The 20,900-nt window shown below is 49.8% G+C and overlaps 5 protein-coding genes across 38 annotated transcripts in view; 3 read left to right on the top strand and 2 right to left on the bottom strand.

Annotated features, from left to right (window-relative positions):
- The window catches only part of TLCD3A (TLC domain containing 3A), a 54,826-nt gene extending 48,414 nt beyond the window's left edge, over positions 1 to 6,412 (top strand). For 11 of the 21 annotated variants that reach the window (XM_078372311.1, XM_078372308.1, XM_078372307.1 and 8 more), the window contains 3 exons: positions 2,481 to 2,682; positions 4,222 to 4,317; positions 4,804 to 6,412. In XM_078372311.1, the coding sequence (XP_078228437.1) occupies positions 2,481 to 2,682; positions 4,222 to 4,317; positions 4,804 to 5,073 (568 nt within the window). In that variant the 3' untranslated portion in view covers positions 5,074 to 6,412. The other 10 variants (XM_078372320.1, XM_078372319.1, XM_078372312.1 and 7 more) reach the window with 2 other exon arrangements.
- Positions 5,024 to 15,217, top strand: LOC118153659 (uncharacterized). The gene is made up of 2 exons (XM_035299263.3): positions 5,024 to 14,819; positions 15,079 to 15,217. Exons 1-2 carry the CDS (start codon positions 14,612 to 14,614, stop codon positions 15,195 to 15,197), a joined length of 327 nt encoding a protein of 108 aa, XP_035155154.1. The 5' UTR covers positions 5,024 to 14,611; the 3' UTR covers positions 15,198 to 15,217.
- GEMIN4 (gem nuclear organelle associated protein 4) lies at positions 8,183 to 20,840 on the bottom strand. Of its 14 annotated transcripts, none has more exons than XM_078372275.1 (3): positions 13,964 to 14,692; positions 12,555 to 12,646; positions 8,183 to 11,533 (listed from the first exon to the last, which is right to left on the bottom strand). In XM_078372275.1, exons 2-3 carry the CDS (start codon positions 12,634 to 12,636, stop codon positions 8,367 to 8,369), a joined length of 3,249 nt encoding a protein of 1,082 aa, XP_078228401.1. In that variant the 5' UTR covers positions 12,637 to 12,646; positions 13,964 to 14,692; the 3' UTR covers positions 8,183 to 8,366. The 14 variants fall into 14 exon arrangements, with proteins under 14 accessions (XP_078228401.1, XP_078228400.1, XP_078228404.1 ...); XM_078372274.1 differs by having other exon boundaries at positions 12,585 to 12,646; XM_078372278.1 differs by having other exon boundaries at positions 12,550 to 12,646; positions 14,151 to 14,692.
- LOC144576583 (diazepam-binding inhibitor-like 5) lies at positions 15,019 to 16,692 on the top strand. The gene has a single exon (XM_078372321.1). It carries the CDS (start codon positions 15,274 to 15,276, stop codon positions 15,535 to 15,537), a length of 264 nt encoding a protein of 87 aa, XP_078228447.1. The 5' UTR covers positions 15,019 to 15,273; the 3' UTR covers positions 15,538 to 16,692.
- GLOD4 (glyoxalase domain containing 4) overlaps positions 19,961 to 20,900 on the bottom strand; it is a 31,893-nt gene continuing 30,953 nt past the window's right edge. Inside the window, 1 exon segment of the mRNA XM_008996316.5 lies at positions 19,961 to 20,840. Coding sequence (XP_008994564.3) covers positions 20,775 to 20,840 — 66 coding nt within the window. The 3' untranslated portion in view covers positions 19,961 to 20,774.

Raw genomic sequence — 20,900 nt, 5'->3', positions numbered from 1 at the left:
CCGAGTCCGAGTCTGATTTCAGGTGGTGCGAGCCGACAGTGTGGCCACGAACCCAGGTCCTTTGTGAGGCAGATGAGCGTGGAACTATTTAGAGCCGGGCGGGTGGCTGCTGGTTTCCTCTAGCTGGTGTCACCGGCTGCCCACTCTGGAGCATCACTGGCCAATATACGTCCAGTGTGGTTAGCCCGGCGTGGAAAGGAACAAACGTGCCGCCCCTGTCCACGCAAACGCTGCTCTTGGCTCCCCTTTAGATTTGCTAAAAGGTGACTGAGAGGTTTCCAGTGCTTTCCCAACGCCAACTTATATGTCTGTGAGAGCTCAGTCCAGAGGCAGGTCAGGAAATGTGCATCTGTCTGCAGTTCCATGAAACAAATCATACATTAAGACCAGAGAATCTACTTTGCAGAGTATTTAGACCTGGTCGAAGGTGGTGCTTTTATTATTTTATTTTAAGCCTTTTTTCCCCACCTGTCTTGCTAGAATCACACGCACTTTCTCCCAAGTTGAAGAACCTCAGTTGGATGTGCAGGAAAGTTGATCAGCCTTTCCAGACCTCCTTTCCTGTGGGCTCTGCCCTGTCCTGCTTCTCACCTGTTTAGACCCAGCTGCCAGGGACCTGAGCAGGGTGTGTCTCTCACTCTAGCCTGCAGTCTCACTTGGGATTGATCCTGCTGTCATGATTTTTGTGCTTTTCTTCTTTTTAAAAACAAAACTGGCTATTGGTAATGAATGATAGATGCTAAGAGAAGATAGACCAAGTGACCTTGATTTGTATACACCAAAGGCTAATATTTGCTTAGCTGGGTTCAATATTTCTGTTGTTTTTTTTTTAAGACAGGGTCTCACTATGTTGCCCAGGCTGGTTTTGAACTCCTGGGCTCAAGTCATTTTCTGCCTCATCCTCTCAAAGTGCTGGGATTACAGGCATGAGCCACCACACCCAGCTCGTTTAATTATTTTTTTCCCTGTAGAGATAGGGTCTCATTCTGTCGCCCAGACTGGGGCACAGTGGTGTGATCATAGCTTACTGTAGTCTTAAACTCCTGGGTTCAAGCCATCCTTCTTCCTCAGCTCCCAAACAGGTTGGACTACAGGCACACACCACTGCAACTGGCTAACTTTGTTTTGGTAGATACAGGGGTCTCCCTATGTTGCCCAGGCTGGTCTTGAACTCCTGGCCTCCAATGATCCTCCTGCCTTCAGCTCCCAAAGTGTTGGAATTATAGGTGTGAGTCCCTGCGCCTGGCCGAAAAAGGCCTTTCAGGGTTCATATACTATACACTAAGTATTTTTCTATTATATGCCTTTTCGTTTTATGCCTTCATATAGTGTGTGGTGACAAAGGAGGAGTTATCTATAAATCCCCCCAAATTATAGGTAGACTCTGGTATGGGCCAATGATTTAGTCAGATTCTTAAGGCGGTTCAGACCCCTAAAATGACCAAATCACAGATCCAGGCAGTTTTCTTAGTTTAAGTACTTAATTCAGATAGTACTTTGTGGTTTTTAGACAGGGTCTTGCTGTTACCCAGGCTGGTCTGGAAGTCCAGGGCTCAATCTGTTCTCCCAACTTGGCCTCTCAAAGTGCAGGGATCATAGGTTTGAGCCCCACGCTGAACCTGTATAGTACTTTTTACATTTAAAAGGACATTCTCCCACCCTTATTATTTTTTAATCGAGATGGAGTCTTGCTCTGTCACTCAGGCTGTAGTGCACTGTTGCAATCTTGGCTCACTGCAACCTCTACCTCCCAGATTCAAACAATTCTGCATCAGCCTATGAGTAGCTGGGATTACAGGCATGTGTCACCACACCTGGCTGATTTTTATATTTTTAGTAGAGCCAGGGTTTCACCATGTTGCCAGGCTGGTCTTGAACTCCTGACCTCAGGTGATCCACCCTCCTTGGCTTCCCAAATTGCTGGGATTACAGGTGTGAGCCACTGCGCCCGGCCAGCTCTAAAATTGTAAAGAAAATGGCCAGGTTTCCCTCCCAGAAACTACCTAGAGTGGGGTTGCAAGCAGATGCAAGAGAAGACTCACAGGTTCAGGATTTAAGTTAGTAAACTTCTGTTGAGCAACTGAGGAGTTAAACTGGAAATACTAGATTTACAATTTGGGACAGTTTCCAAATCAGTTTCTTGGTGGGGCTGTTGAATCATTTGCATATATATCTAATCAAAGTCAGTATGTATCACAGAGTGCCAGAACATGTATTATAAATTAGTAGCTAAGTCAGGCAAATAGTGGCAGCAAGCTGCTTAAAACAGGCAGAGCTGAGTGATGCCTGCTTTCTCCTTTGACACTCATGCACTGGCCCTGGAACTTAGAGAAAGTTGTCTACTCCTGCATTTATCACTTTCGACATATTTATTGTGAAGTATGTGGAGTAAGAACAGCTGATCAAGCACCCAGTTTGGCTCTGAGCCTTCACGATGGATATCCAGTCATCTCACAGGCCACGGGTATGCTTTCTTTCAGGCACTGGCTTGCCTGGGAATATGTGTGGTTTCTCATTCCATACATGATCTATGACTCCTACGCCATGTACCTCTCTGACTGGTACCGAGCCAGAGACCAGGACCATGCACACTCCCTCACGCTTCGAAGCTTCCTCAGTCGAAACCGCCTCATGATCACACATCACGCAGTCATCCTCTTTGTCCTTGTACCAGTCGCACAGGTATGGCCTCTGGGACAGCAGACCCGCAGCCTGTCACGCCTTTTCTCCTGTTGAGCTGCATGTCTGGGTGTCATTCATTCATTCATTCTGTTTGTTTGTTTGGAAGTCTTGCTCTGCTGCCCAGGCTGGAGTGCAATGTGGTGATCTCAGCTCACTGCAACCTCCGCCTTCAGGGTTCAAGTGATTCTCCTACCTTAGCCTCCCTAGTAGCTGGGACTACAGGCACACACCACACACCACCATGCCTGGCTAATTTTAGATTTTTAGTAGAGATGGGGTTCCACCATATTGGTTAGGCTGGTTTTGAACTCCTAACCTCAGGTGATCCACCCACCTCAGTCTCCCAGAGTGCTGGGATTATAGGCGTGAGCCACCGCACCCAGCCAGGCATATGATTTAAAAGTTCATAGCTTGCTATATATTAGAAACTATTAGCTTGATACTGTAGGTGAAGAAACTGGGGCTCTAAGAGTTTTCTTACTGTCTCACTGAGTGGTACTAAGTGGCAGAGCTGGTATTTTACTATACTTACTGCTTTCTTGAAAAAGGAGGCCAGGCAAGGTGGCTCATGCCTCTTATCCCAGTCAGAAGTTCAAGACCAGCCTGGCCAACATGGTGAAACCCTGTCTCTACTAAAAATAGAAAAATTAGCCAGGCGTGGTGGTACACAACTGTAGTCCCAGCTACTTGGGAGGCTGAGGCTGGAGAATAGTTTGTACCCAGGAGGTGGAGGTAGCAGTGAGCTGAGATCGTGCCTTTGCACTCCAGCCTGGGCAACAAGAGCAAGACTCTGTCTCAAAAAAAGAAAAAGAGGGTAGCAAGCATTCCATTCTTTCAGAAGCGTCTGGGACCTACCACCTAGGAACCAGAACATCCAGGGTGTTTTGAGACCTTAACATCTAACACAGGGCCCAGCACATAATTCTGTTGAACCGAACAGGTTGAGTGCCTTGGCATGACTGACTAAGTTAGATCCACAGAAATAGGCTGCAGAGTTCCTTCCAGCTGTCACCAAGATTCAGAGCTTGCCATAGGTGCAGTCAGCCCACCTGAATTTGCCTCTGGATTCTCCAGCTTGGGCCATCAAAGTGCAATTGCCGTGGAAGCAGCGGACAGTAACGGGGTCTACGCTTGCCTATGAGCGTTTCCCTTCATGGTACCCTTTTCAATCACCCCAGTGGGAACCTTCCTTCTGGTTTTTTTTGAGACGGAATTTCGCTCTCGTTACCCAGGCTGGAGTGCAATGGTCCGATCTCAGCTCACCGCAACCTCCGCCTCCTGGGTTCAGGCAATTCTCCCTCAGCCTCCTGAGTAGCTGGGATTACAGGCATGTGTCACCATGCCCAGCTAATTTTTTGTATTTTTAGTAGAGATGGGGTTTCACCACGTTGACCAGGATGGTCTCGATCTCTTTGACCTCGTGATCCACCCGCCTCGGCCTCCCAAAGTGCTGGGATTACAGGCATGAGCCACCGCGCCCGGCCCTCCTTCTGGTTTCTTAACCTCCACTTATTCCCCTTCTCGTTGTTTCATCTGCAGAGGCTGCGGGGGGACCTTGGGGATTTCTTTGTGGGCTGCATCTTCACGGCAGAACTGAGCACGCCATTTGTGTCGCTGGGCAGAGTTCTGATTCAGGCATGTATGAACGCAGTGGCAGGAACCGCACACGCAGGAGGGAGGGATTGGATCCCACTTTTCCTTGGGAGATGGTGGGGTGTGGAGAAATCCCTGCTGCTAGAAGAGTTGGTTAGGAAATCCTTCCACAGACTTCAAGGTCAGCTGGTCCTCTGAGCCAGTGGGATGAAATTGTAGGTTTGATCTGAGTTTGATACAGTTCATTCTACTTTTTCCCTGGTCACAGACTTTCCTCTAATCCACTGTTTCCGTCAGCTGGGTGGCCTAGGTGAAATTCAACATCACTACAGGGAAAAATGAGATTATATGCCTGTATTAATATGATAGTGTTCAATAATGTCTTCGACAAATGTCAGAAAACTAGACACGTGTCAGGGAGTCTGGCAGCCCCAGTCTGGGTGAGCAGCTAAACCTGTGCAGCTTTTCTGCTGTGGGACTGACGCCCAGCCTCTTGGGAACCTTCCCTTTGTCCTTCTTCTTCTGTAGCTCAAGCAGCAGCACACCCTTCTGTACAAGGTGAACGGAGTCCTCACACTGGCTACCTTCCTTTGCTGCCGGATCCTTCTCTTCCCCTTCATGTACTGGTCCTACGGCCACCAGCAGGGACTAAGCCTACTGCAAGTGCCCTTCCACATTCCCTTCTTCTGCAACGTGGCGAATGCCTTTCTCATCGCCCCTCAGATCTACTGGTTCTCTCTGCTGTGCAGGAAGGCACTCCGGCTCTTTGACACTCCCCAAGCCAAAAAGGATGGTTAAGCGCTCCCGGGAGTTGGGCAGTAAGGGTGCAGGCTCATACCAGCTGCCTCCTCCGCTCAGTATTCCATGGACCAAACTGTGCCCTGGATGGTCTCGGACTTTTGGGTATTGATAAACAGATGGATTTGAGTTTTGCTAAAGAATATTCATATTACCTCCTTCTTCTAACCTGTCCTATTTGCAAAAGCACTTTTGTAGTAACACCTACTGGGTCCTGCCAGCCTTCCATGGGCAGCAAGGTGGCTTTCATGGAAGCCCAGGGATCCTTCTTTGGGTCTTATCTCTAGAAGCATGGGGTTTGCTCGGTGGACCAGGGTGATAAGTGTCTGGGCATGGGCCTGTCCCTATATCGGCGGCTACCCACCTTTCCAACCACTCAGGGCAGTACCCATGGTTCTGGGCCAGCAGAAGCAAGTGGTGACTTCTTGTGACACTGGCCTGGGAAAATAATTGTGGGTAGGTAGTTTTTGTTTACTAGATAACCCATTGGTTCTCTGCCTCATCCTCTCATCCATGGGTCACCGTTGAATTCTCACATCTACTGACTTCCAATCAGAAGTCTCACTGCTGGGGCTGAGGTTGGGCAGGCCAGAGGCAGGGATGGAAACCTGAGTAGGCAGTGTGGCCGAGTCAGTACAACCTTTGCAGGCTGACTTGGTAAGACCAGTGTCAACCTTGTGAGCTTACTGCAGTCAGTCACAAACACCATTCTTTTTAACACATCCCTTCGTTCCCAGCTTCCCCCATATCCACACGCAGAGGACGTGCTCGTAAAAACTACAGGGGCAATGTGAAATGATGGCTTTGGTAGCCATTTACTGGGTAACCCTACTCCATGATACTGTCCTTTTCATGTGATGTGGAAACCAATTTCTGTACTCCAAACCAGCAAACGTCTCCTCTAGACTGCAAAGTACTTAGCCTCCTGATGAGCTTGGGGTGCAGAGCCCGTTCCTGTGTGAGTGTCCTGCCATTTAGCCACAGAAGGCTGCAGAGCAAGGGGGCAGCTAGCTTGGCCAGAGGCTGTCCTGTGGACTGACACCTGCACCTCCTTCTGCAAACAGGATTTTCTGGTGCCAACACTAATCATTCCCTATCGACTAGGATGAGTTTGAGACTGTGCTCAAGTGTAGTTTAAAACGTGGATTTTTAAAGTGCCCTTTAATTCATTGTCTGTGAAATTGTAAAGGACTGAATGATCTGTCTCATTTTGACTGTTTAATCTTTAATGGATGCCATTTAAAAAACAGTGCTATTAATTTTAACTGTCTTTTTTTTAACTATCAGTGTATCTTTGAAAGTCACCCTCCTGGTGATTAAATTGCACTAACATTCCCAACTTACTCTCATTTGTGAAGTACATCAGTACCAGTTTCCTTTAAGAATCATCCTGTGACCCCCCCCCCCCGGCACCTGCCACCGACTGGCTGCTGTGTGCTATCCTTCCATGTTGATGTCCATGTAACTAGCAGAGGGATTTCGGGCATATGAATGCTTTCGGCCTCCAGAGAGGTCCAGCTCACACGTCACTCAAACCTATCGCTATGGTTCCCAGAGTTCAAGTGTAGTGGTCACATGTACCTGGAGGCCCTTTCTTCTGTTCCTAAGTGAATCCTGTTAGGAACTGGGATAGTCAAAGCCTGGTTACTGGTCAAGGAGCCAAGCCTACTTTAGTTGGGGGAGAGAACCTGAGTAATGCCCCATTTTGAAGGAAGTTGTGTGGATGGAATTAGTGATGGAACATAATCCTTCCCCTCTTCATCTCAAAATAAGTTTCCTAATACCTGAGACACCTTAAACTCATTTTTTCTTTATGTAGGGACAGGCATCTCTGTTGCCCAGGCTGGTCTCAAACTCCTGGCCTCAACTAATCCTCCTGCCTCAGCCGCCAGAAACACTGGGATTATTACAGGTGTGAGCCACCACTGTGTCTCGCTCGCGCGCTCTCTCTCTCTCTATATATATATATGTATAAATTTTTTTTTTTTTTTTGAGATGCGGTCTCACTCTGTCACCCAGGCTGGAGTGCAGTGGTGTGATCTTAGTTCACTGCAGCCTCGACCTCCCAGGATCAAGTGATCCTGCTGCCTTAGCCTCCTGAATAGCTGGGACTACATGTGTGTGTCACCACACCCAGCTGTTTACTTTTTTTTGTAGAGATAGGGCCTCCATATGTTGTCCAGGCTGGTCTCAAGTGATCCTCCTGCCTCTCATTGTCCCAGCTACTCAGGAGGCTGAGGTAGGAGGATCACTTGAGTCCACGGGTTCAAGGCCAGCCTGGGCAACAAAGACTAAGCAGTCCTCAATTCAGAGGGGATCTATTTCCCTGAGGTCATTAACCTAGCCCCTTGCTACTCAGTTATCTTGGTCCTCCAATCCTCTCATTTTAGAATTGTGCAGGCCTCTCGGGCACAGCAGTCTCATGGCCAGAGGCAGAACCAGGGCTGGAGTAGATTCTTTTCCAAGCTGCTGTCCTTTCCAAGAGACCTCATGAAAAAAACAGTAAAATACAAAATAGCTCTTAAAGGGGGTTGCACAGACCCTGTCATTCTTTTTCAACTCCGATAGTTTTAACTTTCAGCTTATTTGCCAAAATCAAGGATGGAAAAGTCAAGTTATGGCCAGGTGCGGTGGCTCATGCCTGTAATCCCAGCACTTTGGGAGGCCAAGGCGGGTGGATCACGGGGTTAAGAGATCAAGACCGTGTAATCCGAGCACTTTGGGAGGCCGAGATGGGTGGATCACAAGATCAAGAGATCGAGACCATCCTGGCCAACATGGTGAAACCCCATCTCTACTAAAAATACAAAAATTAGCTGGTCGTGGTGGTGCGCGCCTATAATCCCAACTACTCAGGAGGCTGAGGCAGGAGAATTGCTTGAACCCAGGAGGCGGAGGTTGCAGTGAGCCAAGATTGCGCCACTGCACTCCAGCTTGGCACCTGGCAACAGAGCATGACTCCGTCTCAAAAAAAAAGAAAAAAAAGGAAAAGTCCAGTTATGAACATGTTCCTCTGGGCTGAATTGAATCTCGAAGACACTAAATTCAATTTCAGAGCATACATAATCAATCCTGGGCTATTGCTGCAGCAGACTTAGACAAAGAGAGATGCAAAAGAGAATGTTTATTATAGTTTGTACATTATAAATGTACCTAAGAAATTATTTTCTTTATACCATTATTGCCATGATTTCCTGTGGACAGTTTAACGCAGCTGTAAAGTCCATGCTGTGCAGGTCTGACCCCTATGGATCTGCCATATTTAGACCCAGCTTTTCTGCTATGGGCCAACGTCAGAAGCTGCTGATCTTTTGCAGCAGGGTCTGACGCCGCCCTTCGGGGCTGATGTTCTCAGCAATGGACTTCAGGAAGTGCTGCTCGTTCACCTTCTGGAGCAAGGAGCTGACAGAAGGGTTGGCCTTGCTCAGAGTCTCATAGCAAGTGAGAGTTTCCAAGGCTAAAATATACAGTGGCTCACAGACCTCCTGGCGGAGCATGGCCATGATGTGCAGAGCATGACAGAACACCTGGGTGTAGACAAACAGAGCTTCCTGGGTCAGGTCCTGCTCTTGTCCCTGCGCCCAAGGGCCAACTGACTGTATCAACCTGACTGAGTCCAGGAGGCTGGTCAGACTGCCACACAGGAGTCTGACCACATGGTTCCAGCCTTCCAGAGGAAGCCAATTTTGACAACTCTGGCTACAGAGAAACTGGAAAGCCCTCAGGAAGAGTACAGAGAGCTGGAGCTCCTGGGCGAAGGGCTTCAGGTTGAGCAGAGGAACAAACTGAATATACTCCAGGCTATATGGGACATGGAGCAGCTGTTTCTCCAGCAGCCTCCTGGTCAACTGCTGAAGGTGTTGCCACTCCTGAGGGCTGCACCAAGGCATGACTTGCACCAGGGCCACCAGAAATCCTTTGCTGAACAACCTGACCTCCTCAGGACTACCCACGTTGACCACCAACAGAGACAGCATCCTCTCTGAGAGGGTGCTGGAGATGCAGGAGCACTCCATCCAGGCCAGGAGCCCTGTGCCTGGCCCATACCCTTGGTGGGCCTGGGAGGTCCACTCATCCTCAGAAAGCTTACAGATCTCAAAAAGTGTGGCTGGCACCTCACACTTGAAGTGTCCTTCAAAAAAGGTCTTCAGTCTGAGGCCCACAGTCCAGTCAAGCTCTTCTGACTTGCGGTGGAGCCAGGACACGGACTTGATCCAGGCGTCTGGGGAGAAGGTCTCGGCATTGGCTAATAAAATCTCACACAGGAGCTCCAGGATATGGGCCGCCAGATCCTTCCTCTCCAAAGACAAACGCCGCTTCTCCTTAGGGAGCTGCCAGTACTTGCTGAAGCTGTCCAGGAGCTGGCACAAGCTGAAGAGGAGTGGGAATGGGGAGCAGGCCTGGAGCCAGTATTCCTCCAGGCATGCATTTGCTTCTAGAGTCTGGAGGAAGATCTTCAGACTGAGGTCCACCTCTTCAATATCTAACATCAAGAATGACAGGACAAATTCCTTCAGCACCTCATCTGGCTCAAGCAGAGCAGCCACTGGAATCCCCTGGGGCTTCACAGGATTCATCAGGCAGTTCAGGAGCTCCAAAAATTGCTTTTCCTCCTTGGGTGTAGAGAACTTTGCCCAGACAGTTTCTCTGAGGCACGACACCATGAAAGTGGTAGATGAATTTGGACCCTGCTCTTCTATGAACCGAAGAGCGGGGAAGGCTGTGAGAATCTGGGCCAGGAACTTGTGGGTGCCAAGATTGACCACAGCCAGGCTGCAGATTTTCTTCACTGTGGCTTCCGGGTGCACTATCATCAGGCGGGCCACGGAGGCCACAGCTTTTGCCAAGCCCTGCTCGGAGGCACTCTGAGCGAGCTTGTTTAAGGTTGTATTGAGGTCTTCCGGAAAACTCTCCACATAGGTCAGCAACGTTTCAGATAGGCCCCTTTTCCCCCAGGAATGCAGGATGCCTGCAAGGACTTTGTTTTTGTCTGGCAGGGAGAGGTCTGTGTAACATTCCAGGACCAAGTGGAGCACTTGCTGGATCTGAGGCTCGGGGACTGCTCTGTCAGTGGTGCTGGCACCTAGCACTGTTTCCAGCAGCCTCAACACCAAATCTGGCTCCCTGAAGAGAGCCCTGTTACTCACCAGGCAGGCTACCCACTCGTCTGAGAAAGCCCACTTCTTCTCAGAAGCAAAAATGTAGCACATTTCCATGTGACGGTTCATCTTCTGCTGGATGATGGCCATGGCAATGGAAGCCGTGATGTCCTGGGAGCCCCTGTTCTTCAGTACCCTGCTGGTTTTCCTCAGGAAGTCCCTGACACACACTGCCAGCTCAGAGGCCACCTGCCTCTCCTCCTCGGGCAGGCTGGCGCGGTTCAAGTAGAGCGCCAGGTTCTGGCTGAAGGAAGTCAGACTGTCGCACAGCCGGTAGCTGTCATAGCTTGTGCCCTGGCTGCTGCAGAGCATGGCTTGCAGCTCCTCCCCCCACTCCCCCAGCAGGGCGTGCATCAATTCCAAGCCGGCAAAAATCGTCTCACTGGGGAGTTTGGCCAGTGAGGTCAGGCTGACATCCCGTTCTGCCTCCTTGACCTTCTCTGCCAGTGCCTGGTGGTGGTACAGGTTCTGGGTGTCTGAGTTCCACACAGAGATCACTGTGGCCAGTTTGTCCAGATACACAGTTGCAGACACCTCCTGGGGGTCGTCCTCGGTCAGTGCAAACACGCTCAGCATGTCGGCCAGGTTGGCCAGTGCACAGCACTTTCTCCCTGGGCCCAGGATCCGACCCTGGATCTGCATCAGCCCACGAAGCAGCATGGCCAACAGAAGCATGGTGGGGCACACGTCTGGCTCTGACCTCAGCCTCTTGGGAGGATGGGGGAACTCTTCTAAGACAGGCAAGTACTTATGGACCATTGCGCTGAACTGGGAGAGCAGGGGATCCTGTGGATTACCCCGGTGCTTCATCATTTCCCACCAGACATCCAGGAAGAAGGCCACGTCCTCAGAGGACGTGTCAATGCTCACGTGCTCCAAAAAGCGCTCGAGTTCTGCACAGCAGACAATGGCAGGCAGGGCCATCAGGAGCTCGATAAAGAGTCCAGAAGCTTCTAGGGACTTGAGCAGCTCAAACAGGACGGTGTGATTGAGGGTGGGGATCATATTGCCCACTGAGAAGAACACATCTTCCTGCCACCGAGTGTCCGTGTCAGAAGAGGTCACAGGCTGAGGCTGCAGAACCTTGGCCCAGATGATGATCAGAGCTTTCTTCTTCCAGGCAAAGGGCTGGGAATGCGCTGCTGCGGAGGAGATCTCCTGCAAGGCCTCCACAATGGGCCGCCCAACGTGCTCCCAGTCAGACTTGGTCAGTTCTGTCAGAGCTCTGGGGTGGAACAGCTGCTCAGCCAACAGGAAGCCTCCGTGCAGAATAGTCATTTCCTCACAGATGTTCAAGGGTCCTGCACAGAGAAGCCAAGTAAGACAGTATAATGCGAACGTCTCAAGACAGTCACTGCAGTTAGGAGGCTGTCAGGGTTAGAGATGATGAGGGTTTTAGACATCCACGAAGGGGAGAAGAAGGGATGGCCACCAGAGCCACTGCAGGGCTGGAGGCAGGACTGAGCTGAGGAATCCAGAATGACTTCCAAGCTCTCTAGAGTGGGAACTGGGAGGACCCCGGGTGGCGTCACATACAGGGAAGGAGGAGAATCGGAACAGGTTTGAGAAGAGACAAGCTTGATTTTGGCTATCAAGGCACAGATGTTCTCCAGCAGTGGAAATGCCCCATGCAAGTTGAAGAGAAAAGCCAGCTGGGAAATGTGATTCTGGATTTTGGCTATCGAGGAGATGTCCTTCAGCAGTTGCAATGCCGGGTGGAAGTTCAGGGGGTAAGTCAGCTGGGAAATGTGACTCTGAGAGGCATGTGCCCAGAAGGGGATCACCGGAACCAAGAGAGAATGAGATCCCTCAGGAAAAGTAAAAAGAACAAGCTGGGCTGCTGAGGGCAAACCCTTCAGCAAAGGATGGGCCAGAGGAGGATGTGGGGAGAGAGGTTCAGAAATAGCACGAGGACAGTACAAACGACAGAGCTATTGAGCATGTACCACAGGACATGACAGCTGAGTTTCTCATGACAGATGAAGGGGGAAGAGTGATAATCACACAGCCACAGGGTAATGAGGACAGCCACAATCATGCAGCCACAGAGTAACAGCACAGCAGCAATCACACAGCCACAGGGTAATGGGCACAGCTGCAATCACACATTCACAGGGTAATGGGCACAGCCACAGAGTGACGGCACAACAGCAATCACAGCCACAGGGTAATGGGCATAGCAGCCATCACACAGACACAGGGTAACGGCACAGCAGCCATCACACAGCCATAGCGTAATGAGCACTGAAGCAATCACATGGCCACAGGTAATGGGCACAGAAGCAATCAGACAAGCCCTGCCTTCGCCCTTCATAACCTTGCCTTGGGAGCAGGCTTCAAACATTGTTCTACCTTTCAGGGAAACAGTCCACCCCACAGCTCCTTCCAAAGACAAGCTACTCATGGCCCAGGCTCTGTGGGAGAAACCAGGGAGTAGATACAGAAAATACTTCATTAAATTAAGTCCTTCCTGCAGAGAAGGAATAACTGACAGACTTACATCTTGGGATGTTTAATCAAACATAGGTTTGATTCCTAGATCAGCCATTTAAAAGTAATGTGATTCTGGCCAGGGGTGCAGTGGCTAGCACTTCTAATCCCAGCTACTTGGGGGGCTGAGGCAGGTGGATCCCTGAGGTCAGGAGTTCAAAACTAGCTAAGGTAACATAGTGAGACCCCCCCAGACCCCTAAAAAAAGGGGGGTGGGTAAGGGATGTGATCATGGTCAGATTGCTTCTCCAAGCCTTCCTTCTGCAGCTTTGGGGATAATACAGACTTCTTGTTACGACTCTGAGGATTATATGATGCATACCAGTCAAGCCCCTGGTAGTGGGTTAGTACTGCTATCTCCTGACCCCATCTCCTGGAGACGCTGTGATGGATAAATGTGATACAGCTACACTAAGAATCAGGTTACAGAGCCTGATCAGGGCTCAGTCAATGTTGGTTTCCCCAAACCTTCTCATCATTGGCAGGATCAAAACCCTGTCACTGTTCTTTGCCTGCCCCAGCTCAGAAACATCAAAGGACATAGGTTTTTATCAGGTATGTTTCCTTTGGCCCAGGAAGTAAAACGAGGGTACAAGCATTGCTCACTTTTCCTCACTTCTGAGTCCTCTCCTTTTCCCAGGATCGGGACAATGCTCACCATTCCTCACTCCCTAGTCTTCTCCCTTTCCCAGGATAGACACTGCTCACTATTCCCCACTCCTGAGTCCTCTCCCTTTTCTAGGACCAAGAGATGCTTCTTCCTCAGTCTCTCATGCCCCTGAGAGCTCAGTCTCCATTTTACAGGCCAGACATCAGCAGAGATAACACGGATTCCAGGAGACTAAGGACTGTCTTGCCCTTGCCACCATGTGTGGGAGCAGCCACAGGCCCAGCGCTCAGCACTCCCATGTAACCCATTTGCGGAGAAAATCCACCTCAGCTCACAGTGGCTGAGGCCGAGGCTGCAGAGGGATCTCGCTAGGGTTACCGTCAGGAGGCTCGCCCAAACCCCAAAATGCGGCCCCCCCTAGCGCTGCAAATTTAATTTTACTGCGTTATCAGCTTCTTTGGGCCAATGTCTGGCCATCCACGCGCGCCTTCCAAACGCAGGCAGTCCGCCGCATTTGCAGCAGTAGCGCCAGGGCAGTGACGGCTGGAAAACCCGCCGGCGCTCGGTCAGGAACGGCGCCCAGCGCGCGCCAGAGCCAAGAGCTAGGGCTACCGGGTGGTTCCGCGCTCACCGCGCCAGCCCCGCGCCGGGTCACATGCGAGACCTCACGCATCACGACCACCTTGACAACGCCGTTCCCGCTCAAGGCCCGAACACGAAGCTGCAGAAACGCTTTTCTCAGGGTGCCCGGACGCCATTCCGCTCCCGAGAGCTGGTGCCGAAGCGCCGCGGCCCCAGCTCTCCGGACGCCCGCCCACCTGCTCCGTGTTCCGGGCCTGGCCCCGACCACTCCGGTTCCGAGGCGCGCAGCCGCCCCGGCAACTCTGCGCGGGACCTGGACGCCCGCGGCCTCCGTGGAGAGTCGCGCAGCCCTCGGGGGCAGACGCACCGTCCCCCTCCCGCTCCGCCGAGACGAAGCCGGACGACAGGAGACACGCGCCTTTCAGGAGCGCGGCAGTCCGGGCGCTGAAGGAGCCGCGCTTCCATAGCACGTGCGCCGGCCCAGAGGGTTCCACCCTCACTCCGCGGCGCGACTCCCGAGGCCGGGCCCGGGTCCCCAGCCAAAGCCACCCGGAACCCCAGACCCGCCCCGACGCGGAGGACGTTCCGCCTGGGCCCATCAGTGCGCGCAGCGGGAGGAGACGCGCCAGGGAGCACCGCCCTGCTGACGCGTGGAGGGACGCAGCCCGGGCAGGGAGCGCGGCACCCACCTAGGTCCATGGTAGCGACGCGGGCGGTTGCGCGGGGTTGGCTCTCCCTCTCAGAGAACGCGGGCGCGGCGACGAACGCACGGCACAATGGGCGGCGCAGGCGCCACGGCGGCCGTGCTCAGTCCCCGCCCATAGCCCCCCGCGCAAGCGCAGTCCTCACGGAGGAGCGCGCAGAGCCACAGCACCGCCTCCTCGCAGAGGCCTCCCGTCCGTCAGGTATCGGGCGTTGCTCCCGGGCCTGCCTCCGGGTCCCAGTGCGTCCGGCTTGAGCCCCGGCTCCGCATTCACCCTCATCCGGTGACCCCGGGCGCGTCCCGCACACTGTCCGCCCCCACCCAGCGCGGCCTCCCCACGCGCGGCTTCCTCCCGCCCAGCTCGTCCTACGCTCGCACTCTGTGCGCGCCGCTGCCGCGCCGCCCCCTTGGGACGGCCGCGTTTGGGACCGGAGGCGCTTCTCACGTCTGCTCCTCCACAGAAACATCGTGGACAGACCCAGACACTGGCTCCCGGGCCTGCAGTCGCGGAGAAGAAAATACAGACTCTGCGTGTTCTTCCACGCGCCGCCCGTCCCCTGCCCCCGAGTTGGAGGTCTGACGCCGGCCTTTTTACCTCCCCACCTCCGGCCTCCAGCACCCGGATCGCCCGGAAAGGCCCGGCCGCCTCCCGCCCCATGTGCCAAGTGGAGTTCGAGCTGGCGCGCACCGCCCTCAAGCAGCTGAAGGGCCCCCTGAGCGACCAGGACAAGCTGCTGCTCTACGGCTGGTACAAGCAGGCCACCCGGGGCGACTGCCACCTCCCCGCGCCTCCCGCCTCTGACCTGAAAGCCAAGGCCAAGTGGGAGGCGTGGACTGCGAACCAAGGGCTGTCCAGGATGGACGCCATGAGGGCCTACGTGGCCAAAGTGGAGGAGCTGACCAGGAAGGAGGCTGGCTGAGGGCTCCTCGGAATGGAGTGGCTCCCTAGACCTTGATGGCTGAAATGGAGAGTAACCGGGTTAGCTGAAACACCAATAAATCACTGACACTGCACGAGAGTGACTGACTGCTGTGGAAAAAGAAACTCGTTGACTGGGTGCTGGGGAGGCGTCCAAATACACAGACCGCAAAAACGGTGTGGCTTTGGGTGGCGTTCCCAGCCTTCCTATTGCTAGAGCGTACTGGGAGGGATGGTGTGCCGTGGAAATGCCCACGATCTGAGGTCAGCGAGACCCTTCTCCACTGATGGCCTCTGGGGAGGCTGAGGCCCAGCCCCTTACCTCTTCAAGAGTGATTAATGAACACCCAACACTACAGAGGGGAAAGGGACTCTGTCCTAAACACCGAAACCCCCACTGGAACACAGGGCCTAGGAAGTTTATGTTCTAGGTAGACCACACTTTCCCCGATGATAATGTGGTGAGGCAACTGAGACTTCAGAAAACAGCAGCTGAGAAACAACAGAGCCGATGGTGTCAAAATCCCAGGCCCAGAAAGGGTCACCGAAGGCCTTGCAACCGAAGTGTTGCAGGACTACTCTGTACTTAACCCTGGTTTCTGCTTAGGGGATGTCTGTGGGATTTCCTGCAAGAGCACAACACACCCCATGCCAGTATCTGGGCCCACTCCTGTTCATGATCACAGAGGACCCAATCACAGCCACCACGCCTAGTGGCTGGAGTATGGAGTACTAAATGGTACCCAGAGAAGCAGATCTACAGTGGCAGGGGATTTCCTGGTACTTCTTCCTTCATAAAAGCTGTTTTCATAGGTCACGACATCAGATCAGCTCCAGTTTTTGCTGGAACCAATAAACAAGAGAAGCAACAACCACCAAGACTTCAGAGGACAAAGGAAACCAAACCTCACTGTGCATCTTCAAGATCTGTTCACAACGTTGCAAGAAGTTGCTGTAGACAAAGTACATTACTTAGGAATGAAGCCCACCCAGGACGTCACAGCAACTAAAGAACTATTTCCAGTAACTGTGGACAGGGCGAGACCCACACTGTAGAAAGCAGTGCTGCTCTCTCTTCTTTGGTGAATATTATCAAGAAATTCTGATACACTTAGGATCATGATTCACATTAAACGTAAATTAATAGTAAAAATAATACATCTTGGCTGGGTGCAGTGGCTTATGCCTGTAATCCCAGCACTTTGGGAGGCTGAGGCGGGTGGATCACCTGAAGTTGGGAGTTCCAGACCAGGCTGACCAACATGAAGAAACCCCATTTCTACTAAAAATACAAAATTAGCCAGACATGGTGGTGCATGCTTATAATCCCAGCTCCTCAGGAGGCTGAGGCAGGAGAATCTCTTGAACCAGAAGGCAGAGGTTGCAAGGAGCCAGGATTGGCCAGCCTGGGCAAGAAGAGTAAAACTCTGTCTCAAAATAATAATGATAATACATCTTGCTCCAAACTATGGTGACAAGCAGCTGTCTCTATAGCGAGACCACTCTGTAAATCACTGAACCTACAAAGTTAAATATGTGCCACAATTAGGACAGCAGAAGGTAACAGTAAGATAAAGTTTTAGAAGAAAGAGAGAAAATAAAGATTATCTATTTGTATTTGCTTAAGGAGGGGTTCCCCATAGGACGCAGGGGGAACAGGATTGATGGGGATGGGGTATACTGTGAAAGGAAAATCTATCTCAGCATGAAATTCACTAAGCCAAAGGGAAAAGTTAAGCTTGGAACCTGAGTCATGGAACCTGCAAATAACTTTTTCTTTAGTTCCTAAACAGATAGAAGGCCACATATCTCCCCAGGTGGTCTCCCTCACCTGACAATGTAAATTAACAGCTTATCTTCATAGGTGAGGGACAAAGACAACACCAGAAACCATCCCTCACCAGCCCTGAGACAAATGTAGATGTACTGAGCTGAATGCATAACTCCTTTCAATGTAACATGTAGATTTGGTGAGTGCTAAATGTAGATGTACTGAGCTGACTGCATAACTCTTCCTCTGCCTGCTCCTTGCACTGTAACATGTAGATTTGGTGGGCGCTATATGTAGATTTACTGAGCTGAATGCATAACTGACTGTTCCTCCACCCGCTGCTTTCATTGTAACATGTAGATTTGGTGAGTGCTAAATGTAGATTTGCTGGGCTGAAGATAACTGACTGTTCCTCAACCCCCTCCTTTCACTATGACACTTAGATTTGGTAAACGCTAATCAAAGTCTCACAAGAATCTAACCACTTGTCTCCCTACTACCCTCCTTTATTTTTCCTTCCCCCTCTTCTTTCCCTTTTAAATACTGAAGGCTTAAAATCCTCTGGAAAAAGTGCTGGCCACAGATCTATGGTTGTGTCTCCTTCTCAGGGACATCCCCAACCTTGGCAAAATACACCTCTACATGGGTGAAGCTTGTCTCAGACACTTTTCTGGTTTACAATACCTTTTTATATTGTTTTGATTTTTGAACCATATGACTCTTACTTTATATAAAGAGGGAGAGGCAAGGGTATTTCTTTATTGATCATTAAAGTCAGAGTAAATTTCCTATTGATTTCCCCTAAAGTAGGGGGTGAACTCAGAACAAAAGGAAATTTCTCACCTCTTACCCTGAATGTCAATGGACAAGCTGGAGGTCTCCTGAAAACTCTGGCTGCTGAATCACAGCGGCGCTGAGTGGCAGGTCACATGAAGGAGCACTGAGTGTCTCTAGGTTTGTTAATTCCAGTAACGTCACACGGACATGGACGCAGTCCTGCAGGCTAACCTAGGAGAGCTCTGGTAACACAGCCATTCTAAATCTTTCTGGAGATTCAACTCAAGGCACCCTTGTCTCTACAAAAAATAACAAAATTAGCTGGGTATGGTGGTATGTGGCTGCAGTCCCAGCTACTTGGAGGCTGGGGTGGGAGGATCTCTTGAGCCCTGGAGGTCAAGGCTGCAGAGAGCCATGATGGTGCCACTGCACTCCACCCTGGGTGGCAGAGCAGTGTCTCAAAAATGAAACACCAGCGTGGGCAAAGCTATCTTTCTTATAGCCTCATTTTCTAATTGATCATACCATCCCCTAGACATGGAAAAGTAATAATTTTAGTTTAAAATTAGTTTTTGTAGATCTAATGGGCATCTAAATCATAACTTTTAAAAATTACTGTTTTCTGGTTTAAAATTACTTGGCTGAACTGTGCAAAAGCAAGCTTCTGGATTCCTTGATAAAAAGCCAAAGTTGTAAACTAGAGGCCTTTAGTAAGGATTAATAAAATGTTTAAACACTCAACAAAGCAAGATGTGACAGGCAATGAGATAAATAAAAAGAGGCCGATCTCCTAAAGCTAAAATGTCCCGGGGAGACCAACAGCATTACCTTTCACCCTGCACAGTGCCCACTGTCAGGCATGGTTGAATACTTAGGAGCAAAATGTTCTGATAATGCTAAAATACAAGATAAACAGATAAAATGGAAACTAGTGTGTTACTTAGTCATTCAGTACTTCGATAAACCACTTATTTTACTACAACAAACCTCAAAGGCCACATTATAGCAGCCCAATCAATACACTGGGAAAAAGAGTTTGTTTTCACAAGGACAATATTACCAGAGATGAACATTAAAAATTACTTAATCTCATAGGAAATTGGAAAATTAACATACATTCTAAAGAGAAGCAGTTTATGATTACTTAAAGTTCATATAATGCCCCATGTATTAAAAAGAAAAAAAGAACCAATTACCTAGAGGAGGGACATTTATAACTTGGTTTGCTTTGAAACTCACAATTGCTTCCCTAGGATACGAAATTTAACTTGAACGAAAAGTTGTAGAGCCGAATGAGAATTTCTTTCCTCTCAGTGAAGGTATATACTATCACCCCTATAAGAAGATAAGCTGAAACTCAACCAAAATTTCCATGCCCCACCCTGCCAGTAAGGGAGGACAGCAGAGGTTATAATTTACAAGTAATTCTTTATATGTTCTTTTGGAACCAGGATCTTCCAAGTCAATCCCTTCCAATCTCTTAAGTTTATTTTAAAAATCTGAACCACCACTTTAAATGACGGGACTTAAGAGACTGGTGTAACAGCTTGATAGCAGAAGCTTACTTTCTTTTTTTTTTTTTTTCTTTTGAGATGGGAGTTTCGCTCTTGTTACCCAGGCTGGAGTGCAATGGCGCAATCTCGGCTCACTGAAACCTCCGCCTCCTGGGTTCAGGCAATTCTCCCTCAGCCTCCTGAGTAGCTGGGATTATAGGCACATGCCACCATGCCCAGCTATTTTTTTGTATTTTTAGTAGAGACGGGGTTTCACCGTGTTGACCAGGATGGTCTCGATCTCTTGACCTTGTGATCCACCCACCTCGGCCTCCCAAAGTGCTTGAAATTACAGGCTTGAGCCACAGCGCCCGGCCAGAAGCTTACTTTCAAAAAAAATTTAATTATTCAATGAATACACAATATAATTTCTGGTGATTACAACCTATTTGTTGTATAGAACCAAACAAAGATACAAGGAAATATTTTTAAAACATTTTTTTCAGGCTAAAGAAATGGTTTAATCCATTTTAAAGAAATCTCATGTGATGTTCTGTCAGGATTAAAAATAGACACAGAAAGAAGCTAGCAGAGAGGCAGGTGAGCAGCAACATAACAGAGTCCATCCCTTCTGTCTGTTTTCTCTGGACACTCAAAATGTAAAAGCAAGTAATATGGGGGTGGTTAACCATACATCTTTTGGTCCAAGGAATAAAATTTCTTTAAAAAAATTTAAAATGTCAAAACCTGCCAGAGTAAGATATTAGAACAGCATATATATCATCATCAGGTGCGGGGAATGGTACCATCACAAGCAATTAATTTGGATTTCCTGAACAGCTACTCTCATAAAAATCTACATGATTCTGAGTTCATCCTAACCATCTGCAATCCCAAGCGAGGTCATGTTTCATGCAGCCATCCTAGTCTGGAAAAAAATCTATTACTAACCTAGTACAGTTATAGAGAGAATGTGCAGTTCCAGCACCAGTGCAGATTACAGCAGGCATTCTCTACCTGGACTAATGATTGGATTTCATTTCTAAAATATACCACAGCTTCCAAAGACTAAAATACACAAAGCCTCCTTGCCTGTACGGGAAACAAATTAGAAGAGCATTTATCAGGAACGGCCAGGTCAGGACTCACAGGTACGGGGCAGTAATCACAAACGCTTGCTCTGCAAGATGGCTTCCATTAACCTGAAGCTTTGGGTTTATTGTGTTTAGCAAACCACTCATCACTTTTATCTGCTGCCATTGCCTGTAAAACAGAAAGAGAATATACGTTTATTCCAAGTCTGAAAAAGAAAAAAATTAGCAT

This window comes from Callithrix jacchus, chromosome 5 (assembly GCF_049354715.1).
Source record: "Callithrix jacchus isolate 240 chromosome 5, calJac240_pri, whole genome shotgun sequence".
NCBI classification, from domain to species: Eukaryota; Metazoa; Chordata; class Mammalia; order Primates; family Cebidae; genus Callithrix; species Callithrix jacchus.
This window is presented reverse-complemented; position numbering and strand designations above follow the sequence as displayed.

Bases quoted from the DNA above. Each gene is read 5' to 3' on its own strand.
- LOC144576583 (XM_078372321.1), top strand. From the start codon at position 15,274: ATGTGCCAAGTGGAGTTCGAGCTGGCGCGCACCGCCCTCAAGCAGCTG.
- LOC118153659 (XM_035299263.3), top strand. From the start codon at position 14,612: ATGGTAGCGACGCGGGCGGTTGCGCGGGGTTGGCTCTCCCTCTCAGAG. The intron at 14,820-15,078 runs GTATCGGGCGTT...GCTCCTCCACAG, and splicing joins AGAGGCCTCCCGTCCGTCAG to AAACATCGTGGACAGACCCA.
- GEMIN4 (XM_008996320.5), bottom strand. From the start codon at position 14,613: ATGGACCTAGGTGGGTGCCGCGCTCCCTGCCCGGGCTGCGTCCCTCCA. The intron at 11,534-14,150 runs GTGGGCGGGCGT...TTCTCTGTGCAG, and splicing joins AGGCCCGGAACACGGAGCAG to GACCCTTGAACATCTGTGAG.